The sequence below is a fragment of the Netta rufina genome (genome assembly GCF_964035555.1).
Source record: "Netta rufina genome assembly, chromosome: 3".
Classification (NCBI taxonomy): Eukaryota; Metazoa; Chordata; class Aves; order Anseriformes; family Anatidae; genus Netta; species Netta rufina.
The window spans coordinates 18,034,208-18,052,157 of NC_140125.1; the positions used below are offsets into that span (position 1 = coordinate 18,034,208).

The 17,950-nt window shown below is 43.1% G+C and overlaps 1 protein-coding gene across 2 annotated transcripts in view; it reads left to right on the forward strand.

The window, feature by feature from the left end:
* The first annotated feature begins 266 nt into the window (after positions 1-266).
* The window catches only part of FBXO11 (F-box protein 11), a 72,930-nt gene continuing 55,246 nt past the window's right edge, over positions 267-17,950 (forward strand). For both annotated transcript variants that reach the window (XM_084284282.1, XM_084284283.1), the window contains exon 1: positions 267-781. In XM_084284282.1, coding sequence (XP_084140408.1) covers positions 661-781 — 121 coding nt within the window. In that variant the 5' untranslated portion in view covers positions 267-660. The remainder of the gene's footprint in view (positions 782-17,950) is intronic.

The window sequence follows — 17,950 nt, forward strand, 5'->3', positions numbered from 1 at the left end:
CGTCCCTCCCGGTGCCCGCCATGGCGGCCCACGCAGCGCCGCGCAGCCTCGCCTCAGCGCGCCCCCCCCTTCCCCTCCCGCCGCCCTTATATCGGGCTCCGCCACCCCACCCCGCGCCGCGCCGCTCGCCCGCCCCTCCCTGCCCCGCGCCCGATAGAAGCGGCGCGCCCATTGGCCGCCCCGCCGCCGGCCGGCTGTGTGGGAGGCGGCGATTGGCGGAGCGCGGCCGCCAGCGGCTGCCTCCCCGCGAGTGTGTGTCTCCGGCAGTGTCAATGGCTCCTCCTGCCACGGAGCAGCGACGGGCTTGAGCCGGGCCGGGCCGGGGGCTCCTTTAAGAGAGCGCTGCTCGGGGGGGGCCGCCGAGGGGGGCGCCGAGACATCGTCCCCCGCAGCTCAGCGCTCGGGAGACCTCCGCGGCTCCTCCGCCTCTCGAGCACAGCCGGGAAGGAGGAGGAGAAGGAGGCGAGGAGGCGGCGGCAGCGGGACCTGCACCCGGAGCCCCCTCCTTCCTGCGCCCGCTGCGGCGAGGCGGCCGCCCCGGGGCTCCCTCCTTCCCCCGCGAGCAGGCGCCGGTTGCCGGAGGACCCCCCCCCCCCCTTTCCTTCCTTCCTCCTCCTCCTCCTCCTCCCTGCCCTGCCGCCACCCACACGAAGCCGGCAAATGAACTCGGTCCGAGCCGCCAACAGGAGACCCAGGCGAGTGTCCAGGCCGCGCCCGGTGCAGCAGCAGCAGCAGCAGCAGCAGGAGAGGAACAACGCCGCCGCCGCCGCCGGGGATCGGGGTAAGGCGGGCAGCGCCGAGCCCAGCGGGGAGGTGGTGGTGGTGGGGGGGGGGGGGCGCCGGGCCCGGCCGGGCAGCGGCAGGAAAAGCCCAGGCGGCGGCAGCGGGGGCTCCCGCTCAGGCCGCGCTTTGTTTGGCTCGGGCTCTGCCCCGGCTCGGGGCTGCGGGCCCTGCCGCCGAGCGGGAGGGAGGGAGAGGAGGAAAGAGGAGGGGAGGGGAGGGGAGGGCTCGGCCCCGGCCCTCAGCCCCCAGCCGCGCTCCCACGCCCGGTGGGGAGGGTGGGGGGCGACCTCCCCCTTCCCCCCGTGGCGGAACGGGGCCAAACGCGGCCCGGGGGCGGCGTCCCGGAGCCCCGCGGCCCTCCGCAGCCCGGCCTCGCCTCGCCTTGCTGCGCAGTTGGGCGCCCGGGCTTCGGTTACGGGGAGGGTGAAGGGGGGGGGGGGGGCCGGGCGGCCATTTGGTGACCTCCCTCCGCCGCGCCGCCCCCCGGCCGCGGGCCCTGGCGCCTCGAGCCCTGAGGGCCGTGAGGGAGGGGGCCGGGGCCGGGGCCGGGGCTCGGCCTGGGCGCTGTTGACAATCGGAGCGCAGGCAGGGAAGCGGCACCATTGTCTGAGGGGCCGGCGGGGCTGAGCGGAGCGGGGCTGAGCGGAGCCGAGGGATAACGCCGAGGGGGGAGCCCGGCCCTTAATGGAGGCCGGAGCCCGATCGCTGGGCGCTGCTGAGGGGGGCGGCGACGACGACGAGGAGCCGAAAGGGGGGGGGGGGTGGCGTCCCTGAGGCCCGGGGCTGGCACCACCGCAGGAGCGGGTCCTGTCCTCGGGGGGTGCCAGCAGCGTGCTCCCTGCATTCGCGGATTTATTTTTTTTTTTAAATATTTTTATTCCCGTTTATTTATTTATTTATTTATTTATTTATTTATTTCCTAAAGGCGAGATGGGGGTGGGATTGGAGGAGACATTTTGCATGTCTTATCTGGTGGATGGGGGGGATTTTTTAATTTTTCCTGCGCTGGCTGTCACAACTCTCGCAGGATGAAGGCGAGGCTGAGCCCGCGGTGCAGTTTTAGGCGTACGAATGTCTTCTTAAAATCCCTCCCCCCCCCCTCCAAAAAAAAAAAAAAAGAAAAAAAAAAAAAAGCCCTCATTGTCAGCTGAATGTCTTTTGTTTGAGTATCCAGGATATCGCATCGAGAGCGAGGTATTTTAGCTGTGGAGATGCGTCACCGTAAATATCCCGGCGTGTTTGTGGCAATCAAAGCGTTTTAATCGAACGAAGTAAATAAAATTCAAGCCGAGGAAGTATTTTTAATTCTCCATTCCTCCCCTCTCCCCTCCCTCCCCTTCCTTCCCCCGCCCCCCCTCGCACACATTGGTCAGAGCAAAGAATGTTCCCCGGACCAGCTCGCTGTGTCTATACCAGAGGATGTGATGTCTTATGCCCAATTATGGGGCTTGTGTAAATCTTCCCAAATCTTCGGCAATTATATAATTAAAATGACTTCACTGGTAAACTGACATTACAAAAATTAAAAAAAAAAAAAGCACTTCCTTCTCTCAATGATACGCACTGAGGATTTTCATCGCTGACGTTCTGTACGCACAACACAGAATTTTTTCCAGCCCCTGAGTTTTCTTCGTATTTTAAACAGATGAAAATACAGCCTCTAAGAGGCACCCGGAAAGGCGTGCTTATAAATTACACGCTGTGATTGTTCAGTTTTACGTTGGACTGCCTGTCTCAAACCATTCACATGTTACTAATTTGCTAAAGATCCAGGCAGAAACTTTTCCTGTTAAAATATGAGACTGCAGTTTATTTGCATTACTCTGATATTTTGTGGAACTCTGGGTTTACCTTTTTATTTTATTTTATATATATTTTTTTTTTTTCTTACATTGTTACTGCTGTTTACCACTCAGTGGTGGTAACTGCTGAAATTACTGGTCCATATGGGTCACTGCTAGCTTTTTCCTTCCATTTTTGAAGGTCAGTTGCGCTAAGGTCTGGCTTGCTGAAAAATGCATTATTAGCATTAAGGGCTTTTGTATTAATTTCATATTTACATTTAGGGTATCTCTAGCACATTTCCTATTCCCATCTCAGAACTTGTATGGTCAGATTCAGTATCTCTGGAAGTGAATGCCACTTTTACCTGTGACTTTGATGGCTTTGTACAGGGCTGTTACTGGAGAGGATAAGGAAGAATGCTACCAAATGAGGAGTCAGTATAAAAGGGTTAAACTATACCACACAAGTCAGCACTGACTTTTTTCACCTTTATTTCCAAGCAATGTAGGTCGTCTTAAAAAAAAAGTCTGTATAAAAGAAGCAGTGTAAGTTATTAGCCGAGGGTTTCTATTAAAATCAGATTTAAATTTGTTTAAAAATTATTATTAGATAATGTGAGTGTGCCTGTGATTAAATTAAAATTATTTTTTTGTTAAAATTGATTCTGCTTGTCCTTCACATCACAGTAAGGAGGATCTTACAAATACTGTAGAACAGAGTATATAGTGCAGCATGTAGTTAATCTTTGGAACTTCTTGTTGTTTAGTATCATTAAGGTGGATTGCTTAGTAAAATGAGTGCTAGATCCTGAACTTTATTTATTATTTAATGCTGCATAAGTACACTGTGTTTGCATCTGTGCAACAGCTGTTAAAATTTCATTATTGTGTAAAAATCTAGAGTTATAACTCCTTTTATTAATACATTGCTAGGAAAAAAAAGGTAAAGAAATCCCCTGTCAAAGGTTCCTTGTAAAGGTTTAAAAATCAAATAAAGCTGTGTTGTATAATGTGAGATTATTCTTAATTTAATATATTTTATACATGTAGTATGAATAGATCTAATGAACGTATAATGGTGCTATCTATATTATAGATTGGTAAATAATGATTGTGTACCTTTATTCTGATTACTTTGGGGAAAGGAGATCATAAAAATCCCCCCCCCCCCCCCCCCAACTTACTGTGTTGTACAGCCAAGATAAGATGTCATCAGAATATAGTTCCCAAGATGTTTTGCCTTATGTTCTGCTGTTCACACCTCCCTCCATCTAAATTAGCCACTCTGGCTACACTATGCTACTTCTGTTTTACCTTCTCCCTCCTGATCTTTCCACAGTCACCAGTGGCGTTGCCAGTGGTTTCTTCTGTGGTTTTGGAATTCTGCATGAAGGATACAGAATGGATGGGTCCTTTCATTTTATTTAGGACAATGGTCTGTCCAGAAGGAAATTGAGACTGGCTGACGTCTGTGTTTAAAATATTCCTATGTTTGCTTATAGTGCTTTTTATTTATTTATCTATTTTCTGTTTGGCTACGGTTTTAGGAAGAAAACAAGGTTAGACGCTTTAAAAAAAAAAAGTCAGAATGCAGCTAAACTTAACCTCAAAGCTATCATGTATGATATTTGTTTTTTTCTTGTTTTTACTCCTCTCAAAATTATAACTGCAGTAGTGCACATGTGCTTCTTCATGATGTCAGCACATTACTGTCTATGGTATTAATGAGGTTCTGAGCGTTATGTCCAGTATTAAGTGTTTTCAGGATTGGACCTTGCATGTTGTTAAGCACCACATGTGTAGCACCATCACAGCTGGTGGGGTTGCCGTGATCCTGCTCGCCTCTTTTACATGGTTTTGGTATTCACGTGACAAGGCAGTGAGCTGGCTGTGCCAAAAACTTTATTTATTTATTTTTTCCTTTTTCTTTCCCAGGTGTATTTTTGGCTTGAGTGCCAGTACAAGGGAAGGGATAACACTGAATGCCTGTGGGTGTGGTGGGACAGTGGCAGCTCCGATTTAGATTGGGCTAAGTTGGGTCAATACTTACGCAGTTGGGGCATATGGAATACAGCTCGTATACCTACCTGGCAAGCTTGCTCATTTTTTTCCTCCCTGTTCTGTTTTCCAAACAAAACAAGACTTTCATACCCGTACATTCTGTCTGTCTGTCACTCTGCAACTTCTGAATTTGTTAGCTCATTCCAACCAGATTTGACAAAGGGGTGTGAAGTTCTTAAGTTTTGTGGAAATAGTTGAATGGGCAGAGAAAGAAGACAATGAGGGAAAGACAGTTGTAACTTATCCTCCCTACCCATGCCAAGAAGCAACAGCCAGCTGGCCTGTCAGCACACAAGGTAATTGAATTAGTCACTTGTCTGTATAGGGGACACGAGTGCTTGAAGTACTGAGGGGAAGAGTAGGTTAGGCTGTGCAAGACACAAACATGTAGAAACTAAGCTCCAGTAGATCTCTTGCTCACACAGCTTGAATTTTGTAATGTTAAGATAAATATCTTGGGAAAGTTAAGGAGTCTTGATTTGGCCCTGTTTCAAGTGCATGTGTGTAAGCGTGTGCGAGATTATTTTTTATTTTTTAATATATGCACCAAAAGGGCTACATTGGTGTGTGCTGGCCCGTAGCAGTGACTGAATTAAATGACTCTTATTCTGAAGCAGATGCCCAGACTTGCATCAAAATAGCTAAATTGGTTTCAGTTTTTGTAGGATCATCCCTTATGGCAAGAAGTCAAGAAGTCGGGCATCAGTTGCTCCAGGTGGAAAGAAATCTAATACAGGTTTTTCCATATTCCTTAAAATAGAGTTCTAGGCTGTGAAAAAATATGTTTACATACAGATGCGTAATCATTGTTTCTGCAGCAAAAAGTTTCTAAAGTCTGCCTTGCAGTTAAAAAATTAGGTTTTATGAACTTGGTACTGCAAGCCCTACTTTTCCTTCTCAAATCCTGATTTTTCATCATGAGTACAAAAGAGGCGTACTTGTTTACTTGTCGTATATGAAGGACAATAGTACAAGTGCATAAATTTATGCTAAAGATTATGTATCTCTTTTGCAAAGATCAAAGCTGAGTATATTTGTTTTTGCTAATAATGCTAATTGCCCATAGTTTTGGTGTATTTTTCATAATTCATCAGAATATTAACATATGTTAGTTTCTGAGAACCAGCAAGTCTTTTCAGATTTTGTTTCTGTGTTCCAAAACCCTTGAGATGAATAATTGAGGTTAGGTAAATGAAGTCTCCTCCACCGGTTTATTTACCACCTTCCTGCTGTGTGTGGGAGCGTTACGCTCTGCCCCCTTCCTGCTCCAGCGCTACCTGGGAGCAGTGCAGTTACGGAGTGGACCAAAGCTGTCCAGCACGTGTCAGGCTTATTGCAGGTGTGCAGGGCATTACACATAATAGACATTATGGGCACTGAATATGAAGAATTTAATGTATATGCATAGAATCAGAGTACCGTGAATGTTTTGTCAGCCCGGCAGCTGCCTGGGAACGTCAGACTTGCTGCTTACTTTACATAGCAGCTTCCTCACCAGCACTGTAAATCTGGTGTGCCCAGCGAGTGCTTCAGTTTGCAGTGTACATACAAAGTGACTGCGGTGTGTGGGGGTCTGTTCAGCGCAGTAAGTGTACTTATTTTGCATATGCACACTGATATCAGTGAGGAGGCCAAGGGCAGCCACTGCAGTGAATACAACTCCTTTGGTCACCATCTGCTCTGGGTTGCTTCTACAGAGGAAGTTGTCTTGGGAGTATGCTCCAGGTGTATTGTAATGTGGGTCACCTGTGGCAGAGCTCAAACTTCCTTTTACAGCTTGTGGCTGGGAACTGTTTGATCTGCCATAAAGAGGGGGTAGTGTATTCCTCTAAGATTTCTAAATCATGCTGTTTGTAACGTGCAATGGTAAACACACTTAATGTCAAGTAAGTAAAGTAAATCAGAACTGTGTAGTATGTGGTTAATAAAAACAAAGGAAAGAAGATGTAACTGAACTAATAGGAATTTATAAAATGAAAGGTTTGTTTGCAGTTGATTTTTGTCATTACTTAATCCTCTTCTGTTTTCAGACCATTAAGTACTAATGCTGATTTTTTATTATGTGGTGCTTTTCTTTTTAGCACTTGAAAAGGAGGAGAAATATACTTAGTATTTTTTATTATTGTTGTAAACTTCAGTATGTGAACATATCCCTAGAATTTTAGTTTGAGTCCTTTGTATACAGTGAAATTATAAAACGCCTGTTAAAATTTTACTTTTAGGAAGCATTTTAAATTGCTGTAAAAGAGGAAGGCAAGGTCTAGATATAAATCCTGAAGTAGAGAAGGCACTGCATGGGTACCTTTAATTTTACTTCCTACTGGAAAGTTTAACAAACTCTTTTGAGGTGGTTAAAATCTCTGCCTCTGGAATGCTTCTAAGAAGGTAACTAACTGTTGCATAGCAATCCTTGTGGCTCTTCTCAGTACATAAGGTTTGCTTGTTGTGCTGCTGCCTGTTCTTAAAATGTTATTGTTCATAGAAGCTGCTAGGATGCAGGCAAGCAACAAATGACCACTTGTAAACCATTTAGTCCTTTCAGCAGGCTTTTAAGGACTGCTCCCTATGCAGTCCTCTGAGGTATTTCCTTGAGCTGCATTTTGACAAGATAACTAAGTTATTTTAGAGCTTCTTCACTAGAGGAAGGGGTTGGCTCGCTATTCCTGCTTCTAAGCATGTTTTTATACCCTGCCTTGTGTTGTCACTCCTCTGGTTTAGGCCAACCCTGAACCAGAATGCCATGGAAGCTAAGATTCAAGAAAAAACAAACAAAACCACCACCACCTGAATAGTTTGTTGCTGGTTAAGCACTTGGAACCGGCCAACTGCAGAGTTCAGTGTGTATGAGATGTGGTCCTCAGGTACGCACCTGGGAATGGGGGGAAAGGAAGCGGGACTGCCCCTTGTTGTCATGGCTAATATCTGTTCAAGCAGTTGTCAAGTGCTAAAAAGAATGGTATTTATCTTCCAGTGCAAATGATTCTGTGTTCCAAAACTGATTAAATTTTATAGCTCTATCAGGTCAGCATCAGCCTAGTGTTGATTAAGTACATAGTTTTTCCCCTTTTTTCCTGACTTAATCAAACTTCATAGGTATAAGGATTAGTGCTGTTACTTAATGATTGTTTTTGCAATTGTTAGTGAAAACTGATTTGGAAAATGATCTAAACCTCTTAGCAGACAGTGCTCTTGGGCTGGGAGACGGGGAATGGCTGGAAAATATTGGGAGTGGAAGGAAGGAATACACATTCATTACTCTGGCTGTAGGCTGCTAGAAGGGTAGTCTCCCTCTGGTTCCTGAACACAGCGTAGGGAAACAAGCATTCCTGGGAACGAGGTTGGGAAGCAAAAGGTCTTTTATTTTTGTCCTACTGTGAATTGCCATTACAGGGCAAAATTAAAAACTGCACTTGGAGATATTGCACTTGTTTTGAATAACCACTGTCCAGATCAACAGAAGAGCTGAACTTGCAGTCTCATGATCATCATGCTGTGTGCATGCTTTTATACCAAGGGGCTGGTTAGCACGAATAGGTCATGTTACAGTAACTATTTCCTTTTGGTAATCCTGGTTTGTAGTGTTTGGAAACAGCCTGCTTGCCTTAAGGGCTCTGACTTGTGGGTTTTCTTTTGTTGTGTGCGTTTAGAGGCAGAAGTTTGTGAGTTTAGTCTCTGCTTTCTGAACAGGGGTGAGCTCTAACTCTACAGATTGTCTAAATTTGGAGCTATCTTTGTATTTGGACAGGCTATTGCAGGATGACAGGTTACCAGATGTCAGCTGATCTGTGGTATCTGATGCACCGTAATTGTTCATGTGTATGCTCTTAGCCTGTGGCAAGTGGAAGGTAATTTGAGTTAGCTTGACCCTCTTTCATTACCTTCTTTCAAGGCACTCCCTTGTCCACGTGGATTGTTAGACCTGCTGGAGTGCCTGGCTAAAACAATAATCCAGTTTCTGTCTCCAAGCTAGTTTGAGCGTATCTGTACAACAGTAAGATGAGGGCTTCGCCAGAGTTTGCTCTATCGTTGCTGTTTTGAGACTACACCTTGCTGAAGGAATGATTACTACAAAGATGCTACCCTGAGAATCAGTCAGATGTTATAATTACCAGGTGTGTTTTTCTCTCGGCAAAACTTATGAAAGCTTCATTAGCACATCATAAAACACTACAGTAGGTTGGTTATTTCACAGTATCTCGGTATACTTCTTTCCCATGTTTAAAGAAGTAGGTTTTACTTTGCAATTACCAAGCATCATCTTAAAGAAGTCAGTTGTTCTAATGCCGCAGTAGTGCTTTTTGGGTGTTCTGAGTCAAAGCTCGCTGAAAGATTCCCACTGATCACAAAATGGCACCTGAGTTTCATCTGAATTGACACGAAAGGTAAAACAGTCAACTTTGTTTGTAGTGCTTAGTTATATGAAATTTGAGTTTGTGACAGTAAATATGTAGCTATCAGATCTGCCTCATCAATAATTATTAAAAATATAAAATAATACTTAAATGCACATGGGACGAGAAATGTCTCAGTAGTCAGGTGTTGCCATTCTGTCTTGCTCCCTGACTAAATTTCCAGGGCTCCCAAAAAAGAACATAGAAGTGCTTCTTGAACCTACATCAGTTCCCACTCTTTCCCAAGACAAATCTGGTTCGTTAATTACTGCACTACTGATCCTACATCTGTATGACAAATAGTGTCCTTCCCATTTTTCCTTATTTAGCAGATGAGAATTTCTAAGGGAAAACTACATAAAATGTACAGCTCCTAAGTTTGTTGCACTTGGGGAAAAATGGACGGAGAAGTGTAACTCTTGGTATTCAGCCTTCTGGAGACACAGGCCTTGGTGCTGAATTAATGTAGTTCTCTGAGAAATAAACAGTTTTGAAGGTGGTCTATCAACATAGCTTTAGAGTAGGCTGCAATTGATTTAAAAAAAATAAAATAAAATAAAAACAAAACAAAACACTTCATGCTGCAGAAACACAGCAAAACTTCTAATTTTAATCATTTTTCTGTGATCTGAGGACAAAACAGATGCTTTTTGGCTCAGTAACTCTTCCCCGATTATCATGAAAGCAAGAGTCAAAAAGGTGTTCCAACAGCTGATGTATCTTCACTTCAAACTAGATGTAATAACCATCCAGATGAACATATCTGCCGTTTCCTTGAGTTGTTGCCATCTTGGAGGTGGATGGACAACAGCTTTAAATGGCTGTTACATTAAAGACTTTGGCAAGGTGTGACGTTTCATCTTGTTCTGAAGGTGATAAGACCTGTTGTTCAAAACAATGAGAGCTTACTCTAGAATTTCACTTGCTCAGTTACTTGATCTGCATTGACTGCAGCGTCAGTGTTGATCACCGATAGTGACAGAAGATCTGAGCTCCATCCTTTCTCACCTGGAAGGTTGCAAGACTGAAGGTCTTTAAGGTGGCTGTTGTATGTGAAAAGGAGTAGCAAGTGTTCCATCACCAAACAACCATCTTGTTCTGATCCCTTTGGTTCCTCTCTGTGTCCATTTTTAACTCTGCAAAGGTATATGGTAATGGAGCCTCTAAGGCATATGCTTCAGGTCGCTGCTGAGAGAACCTCCTTCAATGCAAGTTTTGAAGCCGTTTGGCTAGCTAAACATCAGTGAGAAGGCAGGAGATGAATGTTTTTGGCTACTCTTGTAGTCTGGATGGCTAGAGGAGTTGGTATGGTTGTGATAACGGTTAATATCTGAGTGACTTCAGGTGACCTTCAAGAGTAAGTTTAGACCCTTTCATATCTTGCCAAATTTCTCAGTCACAGCAGCTCGTGATCAATAATATGTTGATATACTTGATGGTGTATCCACTACCAGTGTGGATATTTGCCATGGTCAAACTTTTCAATTATTTAAATCTTTTAATTTGAAGTAAAGGGAATACCTGACTAGGTTCACTGGGTATCTAATGAAGTCCTGTTTGAAGAGAAAGTCGTCATGGTGCATGTCAGTATGATCCTGCCTCTCCCATTTTGCCTAAGTGACTTTTCAACAACTGAGTTTGAATGAAACTCATTTTTAATGTTAGCAGGAAATGAAGTTTTTTTGACAGCTCTCTCATCTAAACCTTTTTTTTTTTTTTTTTTTTTCCTGAATTCAACAGAAGTGGGAGAGATAAAATTCTGACTTTCAGTTATAGGCAAAATAACCTCAATGTGTAACTTGAAAAGAAAATATACTGGGTATGTAAACGTTGAAAGAAATACTTTATCTTTTGGAGGCTTTTTGCTTTGGTATAGCTATTAACTATAGCTTCTGTAGTTGGAGTGAAAATAAGACATAAAGGAAGTGTGAACTTACAAAAATCTGTTTGAAATTAACTTTCCTTTTTTATTTTTGACATGTTATTCAATTTATTTTGAAATTTTCAATATTGACACTGTATTAGTTCAGTTTAAGTTAAACCTTAATTTTTCATGCTCACTTCATTAATTTTTCTGCTTATGTTTTCTGGACAACTTTATCAAGAAACTGAAGACTTGAGCATCTACTCTGCTGTGGGTTGCTTTAACAAATTAATACAGTGGAAGTTAAAAATGGTTTGCATGTGGCAAAATCACATTTTTTAACTATTTGAAAGGCATACCAGGCAATACCTGCCCTTCACTGATGCTGTAAAAATGGATTAATTCCCATTTTCTTGGGCAGATCCCAACAGGCAGCATAGCTTGTCATTTACTTGTCTCCTTAATGGCGAAGATCAGAGTGCTATGAGCAGCCAATGTATTTTTTAAATGTGAGGTTTTAAAGTGTTACACAGTCAGGTGGAATTAAGAATAATGGTTGGAAACAGCGAACATCCTAGTGAGTAGGACACAGCAATTTTCAGACTGAATATACTTTGGTTGCTGCCCTGTTGATTCTCCTTGCCCGCAAGGTAGGACCTCCAGAACTCCTCTCTCCTACTGGTGTTAGCAAGCAGGTAACAGTCCCCTGAAGAAGTACTCTAACGCCTGGGGAAGGCAGAAATTTTCAACTGTTCCTATCACTTGAATGATGCCACTTGCATAATGAGCGGGTTTTAAATAGTAGGAAAAAACTGAAAGTCATCTGTTTTGGTGTCTTTGTGAAGTTCTGATGCTGTTGCAGTCACTAAAATTCTGCGTATGTACTGAGTTAAACATTCGCTATGACCTCTAATGCTTGAGTGTAGGGCCCTGTTGGCAGAAAGGTTTTATTTTCAGTGGTAAAAATACTGTGTGTATGTTTTGGTGGCTAGGGGACTGCTTGAGCCTGGTTAGTTCATCTTTTCGGGATTTCTGGGATATGAAGGTATATATGTTTTTGTTTCATCATCTTCCCCTGCATTCTATTATGTGCTATTGCAGAAGTGGCCAAATATATTACAGAAAACTATTTTTAAGCTTTGGCTACAGAATTTCTTTAATTCCTCTAGCTTCTGGAATCAAAATATGGTTTGAGAAGGGGGCAAAGAGGTATTTTTTAAACATACTTCCTTTTTTTTTTTTTTTTTTCTTCTTATAACTACACATGGGTGATGAATGTCCTCCCAAGGCATGTCTCGTCCCCTCCCCCCATCAGATATTTTTCACATATGTGGAGACAAAGTTCTGAAATACCTTTCTCCAAAGCTGGCTGGTAAAGTCTCAATACATAGATGAAATTTCCTTTGGTCGGTGTGTTTATATAAGATGTTATGATCTTATGGATTCAAATAGAAGCTAGGTTTTTTCCTCTTATGAAGAGACTCACTCATGCATATATACATATTCAGTTTCTTTCCTTAAAGCAACCGGAGTAATTCAGTGGCCGTTTCCTCTTTCAGCAGTTTCAGTAACAGTGGTAGGTGGAGTTAGGCTAAGGAGCAGGTTCTGGTCCAGGAGGTTCCTGACTCCTCACAGAATTTTTTTCTGAAGTCAATTCTTAGAATATACCAAAAAAGAAAAAAAAACAACCTGTTCAATCATTTAGTGGTGTATGTGTGGAGGAAATGTCTCTCATCCCACCGTGTTTTCCTATGGCAGTTATAGTGATGGCCTCGAGTAATTTTGAGTACAAGCAAGTATTTCTCTTTATTTTACTGGTTTGGATGTTTGTTGTGTACCAGTCTTGTGTCTCGTAGAGTTCAGCTGTGTTCCGTAGCTGCGCTCATTGCACACCTCTGATACAGTGAAGTACCAGCGCTTTGACTTCAGTGGGGAATGAAAGTGTTAAGAGAAGTCCTAACTTGCCCAGTCTCCAGGGCAGTCTGTAGGCACCATCTTGCTGTTGATTTAAGCAGTCGGATTGCAGATAGCCACCAACAGGGATTTGATGCTCGTCTGTCCTTCCTTCCCACACTGCATCTGTACAAGCAGGGGATGTTGTGTAGGGGAGATGGTGGGAAGAGGTCTGTGCTGTCTTTTCTGGTAGCATTATAGCCCTAAATTGGTTTCTTTTGATCATGGAATTGCATCTGTGGCAAAGCTTGAAATTGCACTTGATGCTTTCTGTAGTTGGTACCATAGTCGTGGAGCTGTGCTGTTTCTCTTGGTTCAGTACCTGCCTTATTTTAGTGCTCAGCTCGTCCCAAGATAAACACAAGGTGGTTGGAGTGGGGGTTGTTGTTCTCAGTTGTAATTTGTCCTCTGGTCCCAGCTGATCCCTGTTCAAGGTGGGGATCACTGAACAGCTCAAAATACGGCTGTGGTGGTGCTTTGATCGTTCAGGGCTGCATTATTAAGGTAAAGGGGAATTGCAGTTGGCTTGCTTAATTATGCTGGGCTGAAACCTGGAGCTGCTCTTGAATTGCCACGAGCTATATGGCCATCTGTCACTGGGGCAACAACTTGGAATACAAGGGGCAGCTGGAGGGGGTGAGGCTTGCTTCAGCTGGCAGATTTTTTTTTTTTTAATTTGCCACTACCTGTCAGTCAGAGCCCTTATTCCTTGGTAAGGAAGAGGGTAGGGGTTCCCTTAATTACTAGCGCAATTAATTAAAATAAAAATCCCAAGAGGACAAGTGGACGTTTCTGCAAGAATAAATTGCATTCATGTGTTGTGTATTCTGTGTTCTTATGGACCTGTTTTTTTGCAGTTTCAAGATGTAACAATAATAGGACAGTTGTGAAGCTGTAGGTTCATCTCTGCATGCACCGAGCCAGTCATATAATGTGATAAAATTATTCTTACTGAAATCGTGTTATTTTGTGAAAGCATAAAGATTGAAAGAAATATGTAGAGCCACAACCTAGAGAAAAGGCCATGTGGAAGATGCAAACATTTAGATTTTGCACGTTTCTTAAGAAATCTCTCATCAATGGTTTTGTTACGGGTTTCTGAGTAAGGACATCTGACCTCTTAATGGTGCTGACCATGGTTGGATCTGTTGCTGTGAGTAGAGGAAAAAAAACAAAACACTAAAGCCTTGTTTTATCTGAGGAAGACTCTGGGCTTACAAACAGTAATTGCTGGGAAAATAGCTGGAGAACACATTGCAGTTGGCAGGCAAACAGTGTATGGCTTTTAGTTTGAAATGGTTTGAATATTTTTATCGGAAGAGGAGGTACCACTGCCTCTCTTCTATTTTATTAAATTGGTTAGCTTCCTTGCTTTTTCAAATCCAGGAATGAGTTGATAGCTCACTGTTTTCAGGAGGACTTGGATCGCTGAGGGTGGCATTTTGCATTTGCTCTTGCATGAGCCTACTTGCTGCTATTTTTTTCATCCCATATAGCCAGCTCATATGCCTGGGCTAAAAGGTAGGAAACAGAACAGTGTTCATAGGGGATTCCTGGTTCTTAGTCACAATGCCGACAGGTGCAGATGGTTTTCTGCTCAATTTAAACTGTCTGCTGTTGCTTTCTAAAGGACCTTTGTAAACTGTTAATGTCTGGCGTACATGTGCTGTGTCCGCTGCTCCCCACTCTTCTAGCTCTTCTAGCATGTCCAGTAGACCCAGAGACTGTTAAAGGGAATGGCTAACACGTCTTCCACCAGCACAAAGTTGATAAAGTCTTGGTTTGGTCTCAGAATGGGTCTCAGTGCTGACTGTGCCTTTACAATGTCAAGAAATAATTGGGAGGGCCCACAGGCTGAGTGTGGTCTTCTGAAAACGCTCTGCAATGTCTGGAGCATCTCTTCGTTGGGGTGTGCAGCTCACAACAGTCTGCAGTTAAAACTTCCCGTACAGCTCTCCTCCCAAGTCATATCATTTGCTGGGTGAAAGCAAACTTCTGACTACATTTTCTCCTGATGTAGTGGAAGCATTTGTCATGAGTAACTGCCTCAAGAATTCCCAGGAAATTGAATAATACAGAACTAAATTTAATCTGAAAAATACAGTTGGATTAAAAAACAACAATGACAGAACAACACCATTGTTATTAATTAAAGGAAAGTAAGTTACAATTGTAAGTACCAGAGGAGACGCAGACAAACTGTGCCATTCCTATGCTGGCAAAGTAAAGGTCAGTGCCACGTTCAAAATCGTTTTCAGTCCAGTTGCTTCTGATAAATGACTTGTCAGGTGTAGTTTGGATTTTCAGATGCTCAGGTTCATGAGTTAGTTGCTTTGATTTTGATCTCTGTTCTCCCATACAGTGATTCCTAAAAGATACTTTAGCAACAACTTTATATTGGTAAGCGTGCTGTCTCGTCTGAGGCGGTCACATTAAGCAGGGTAGGAGAGGGAGGAAGCTGTGGGGTTGTGGTATGTGCATGTATGTACTTTAAATGGTGTTTAACTTGTGTTTTTAATACACAATGGCCTCCCTCTCTTGCCTTCATCTCTCTTCTTTCTTGGGAATCCAGAGCTCTCCAGTCTTTACAGTGAGCAACCAGTTCACATCAGGCCTTTGCTTTATAGAAGATGAAAAATTAATTGAGTTGCTCTTTACCCAAGCAGCTGCAGCTCTGTGTCTGTCTGCTGAGGGCACCAAAAGAGGTATTGTTTTGTTTGTGGGTTTTTTTTGCATTTGTGTTAAATCATTGGTGATTTTTGTTGCCATATAGGTTCTGGAAGTTTTTAGCTTTGTATGATTCTCTTAACATCCCCAACGCTTTAATAGCTGAGGTTGGCTGATCTTCAGCCACAATCCGTTACTTCCTTTTTGCTGGAGGGAAGCTGCTGCCCTTTCTGTTCCTTTCATAAAGAACACAAACCTCTGCCTTAAAAAACTGAGGGCTAGCACTTGAGTGTGAAACAAAATTAAATCCTTCAAAAATCTTGTAATGTCACGGCTCTTCACTTATTTTTTGTGGGAATGGTCACGCTGTCTGACTGGTAGCTGGGCACAGCTATGGAGTGAAGGGCTCTAACACGTGGAATAGAGAAATGGGCACCAAAACGCAGGAGGTTTTTAGTCTTTTACCTAACTGCTGCTCTTAGTCTTGTTAGCACAGTACTGTTGTGTATGCTTAATTGTATGTATTCAGCAGTTTACTGCCTGGCAGTAAATCATGTCTGAGCTTTAAATATGAATTTTCCTCTCCAATGCTAGGTGATTATAAATGTTTAATGTTTAATTTTTTTCGTGTTAGTAACTGCTTTTAACTAGTGCATTTGATCCACGAAGTACCTAATGTTGTCGTCATATGCTTTACTTGATACTAGGTGGGAACACCAATATATGTGAATTGCCTCTCCGTATGTTTAATTAGAAGTAATGGGTGTATATATAACTTGAAAGAGTTATCAGCCTCCTGCCTGTATGTGAGGCCGCTGCTGCTGCTAAATCTAGTGATTGTACCAAGGTTTAGGAACTCCTTATTTATATTACTGTGGAGTGTTTCTTGTACCTGGAGCCTGTGTATGTACATCTTCTGTTGAGTGGTATGGACTGCTGTATTGCCTACAAATGAGTTAAAATGTTAGGATGATGCAGAGCTGTTACCTGGCACCAGCAGCAGAGTGCTTTTTTTTTTTTTTTTTTTTTTTTTTTTGAGGATGAGGAGGCTGGTGGTAGGGAAAAGATGTGAATAAGCTTCTTCAGATGAGATTAGAGAAGAAGCTACTAGAAAATGGGGATTTCTAAATCTGTAAAGAGTAATTCCTCTTGTTCTATGCCCTATTTAGCAGTATTGGAAAGAACTTCTTTACAGAACATTTATTTTTAATTGCAGTAGGCATAGCGGTCTAATATTATTATTATAACCTAAACTCTGGCTAGTTGTCTTTTTTTTTTTCCAGTTTCCTACTTATAATTGTCTTGCAGAAGAACTTAGGTCTAGATTGCTCCTCAGTTGGAGTGTTGTAGCCCTTGTATTGGTGATGGATTCCCTTGAGTGGGTTGGGTTGGTGTCCCTGTTGTATTGAGTACCCCCCACCCCTGCAATAACTTACGTGTAGTTGGTCTTGTTGCCTCTATTGTTATAGCTGTCTTACCATATGTGATATGGCTACCCAGGTAATAAAAAAAAAAAAAAATAGTTGTTTTTTGAGTGCTCCATGCATGTCAGGCAGAAGATCTGAAAACAAACTTACAGTGCCTATTTCTAGAGACCGGTTTGTGATGGAAGCTTCAGCGATTATGGGTGGCTGGAGCAGAAGACAATCAAGTGCAGGTACGTGTCTTGACTCAGGATGGGTGTCCTGCAGCCTCTTCCAGGCCTTAAAACAGAGCTGCCAGATGCAGGTATTTCTGCCTCATGTGGAGCAGTCTGCTTTGTGATCACAAAGTAGGGGCAGCTCAGTTGTTGGGTGCAGCCTTAACGTGTAAAGACATTCAGAGGAAGCTTGAAGAGGAAAAGGCAGTGAAGCTCTCTGCAGTGTTTCATGCCCTGTTACTGATGGGAGTGTTGGAGGTGAAGAGTACAAAACCTTCTGGGAGAAGGGGCTAAAGGTAGAGAATCCTAAAAATTGGTGGATATATTTTGGATTTTTTTTCTTTGCCTGAAAAACTAGGAAAAACAAGTCACCTTGAAAAAGAGGTAGCGTATCCTGGGGGATGGTGCTGTGAAGTCTTCAGTCTATTATGCGTACTTTATACCCAAAACATTTTGAAATACTTGGAGGAAACAGCCCCTGTGGCTGGTCACTTCTTGTACAAATTAGTACACACTGGAATCCTCCTTTGCTGCCTTTTTTTCTTTTTCCCCTGCAAGTGAAATTTGTAGTCAGAAATGCGGAAACTCAAACTTCATAGGAACTATGCATTAGGTAATCCTAGCTGTATTAATAAACTTGTACTAGTAATTTTTTCTCCTGTGTGATAAATAATAATGTCAGATTTCTAAAACAAATAGCAGGGCTTTTCCCACAGCTTTCTGTTACAGCTTGTTGGGAGGAAGTAAGCAAAAGATGAAGAAAATGTGGTAGAGGAGAGATGGTGTAGAAGTCTGTTCTTTCTGTTCC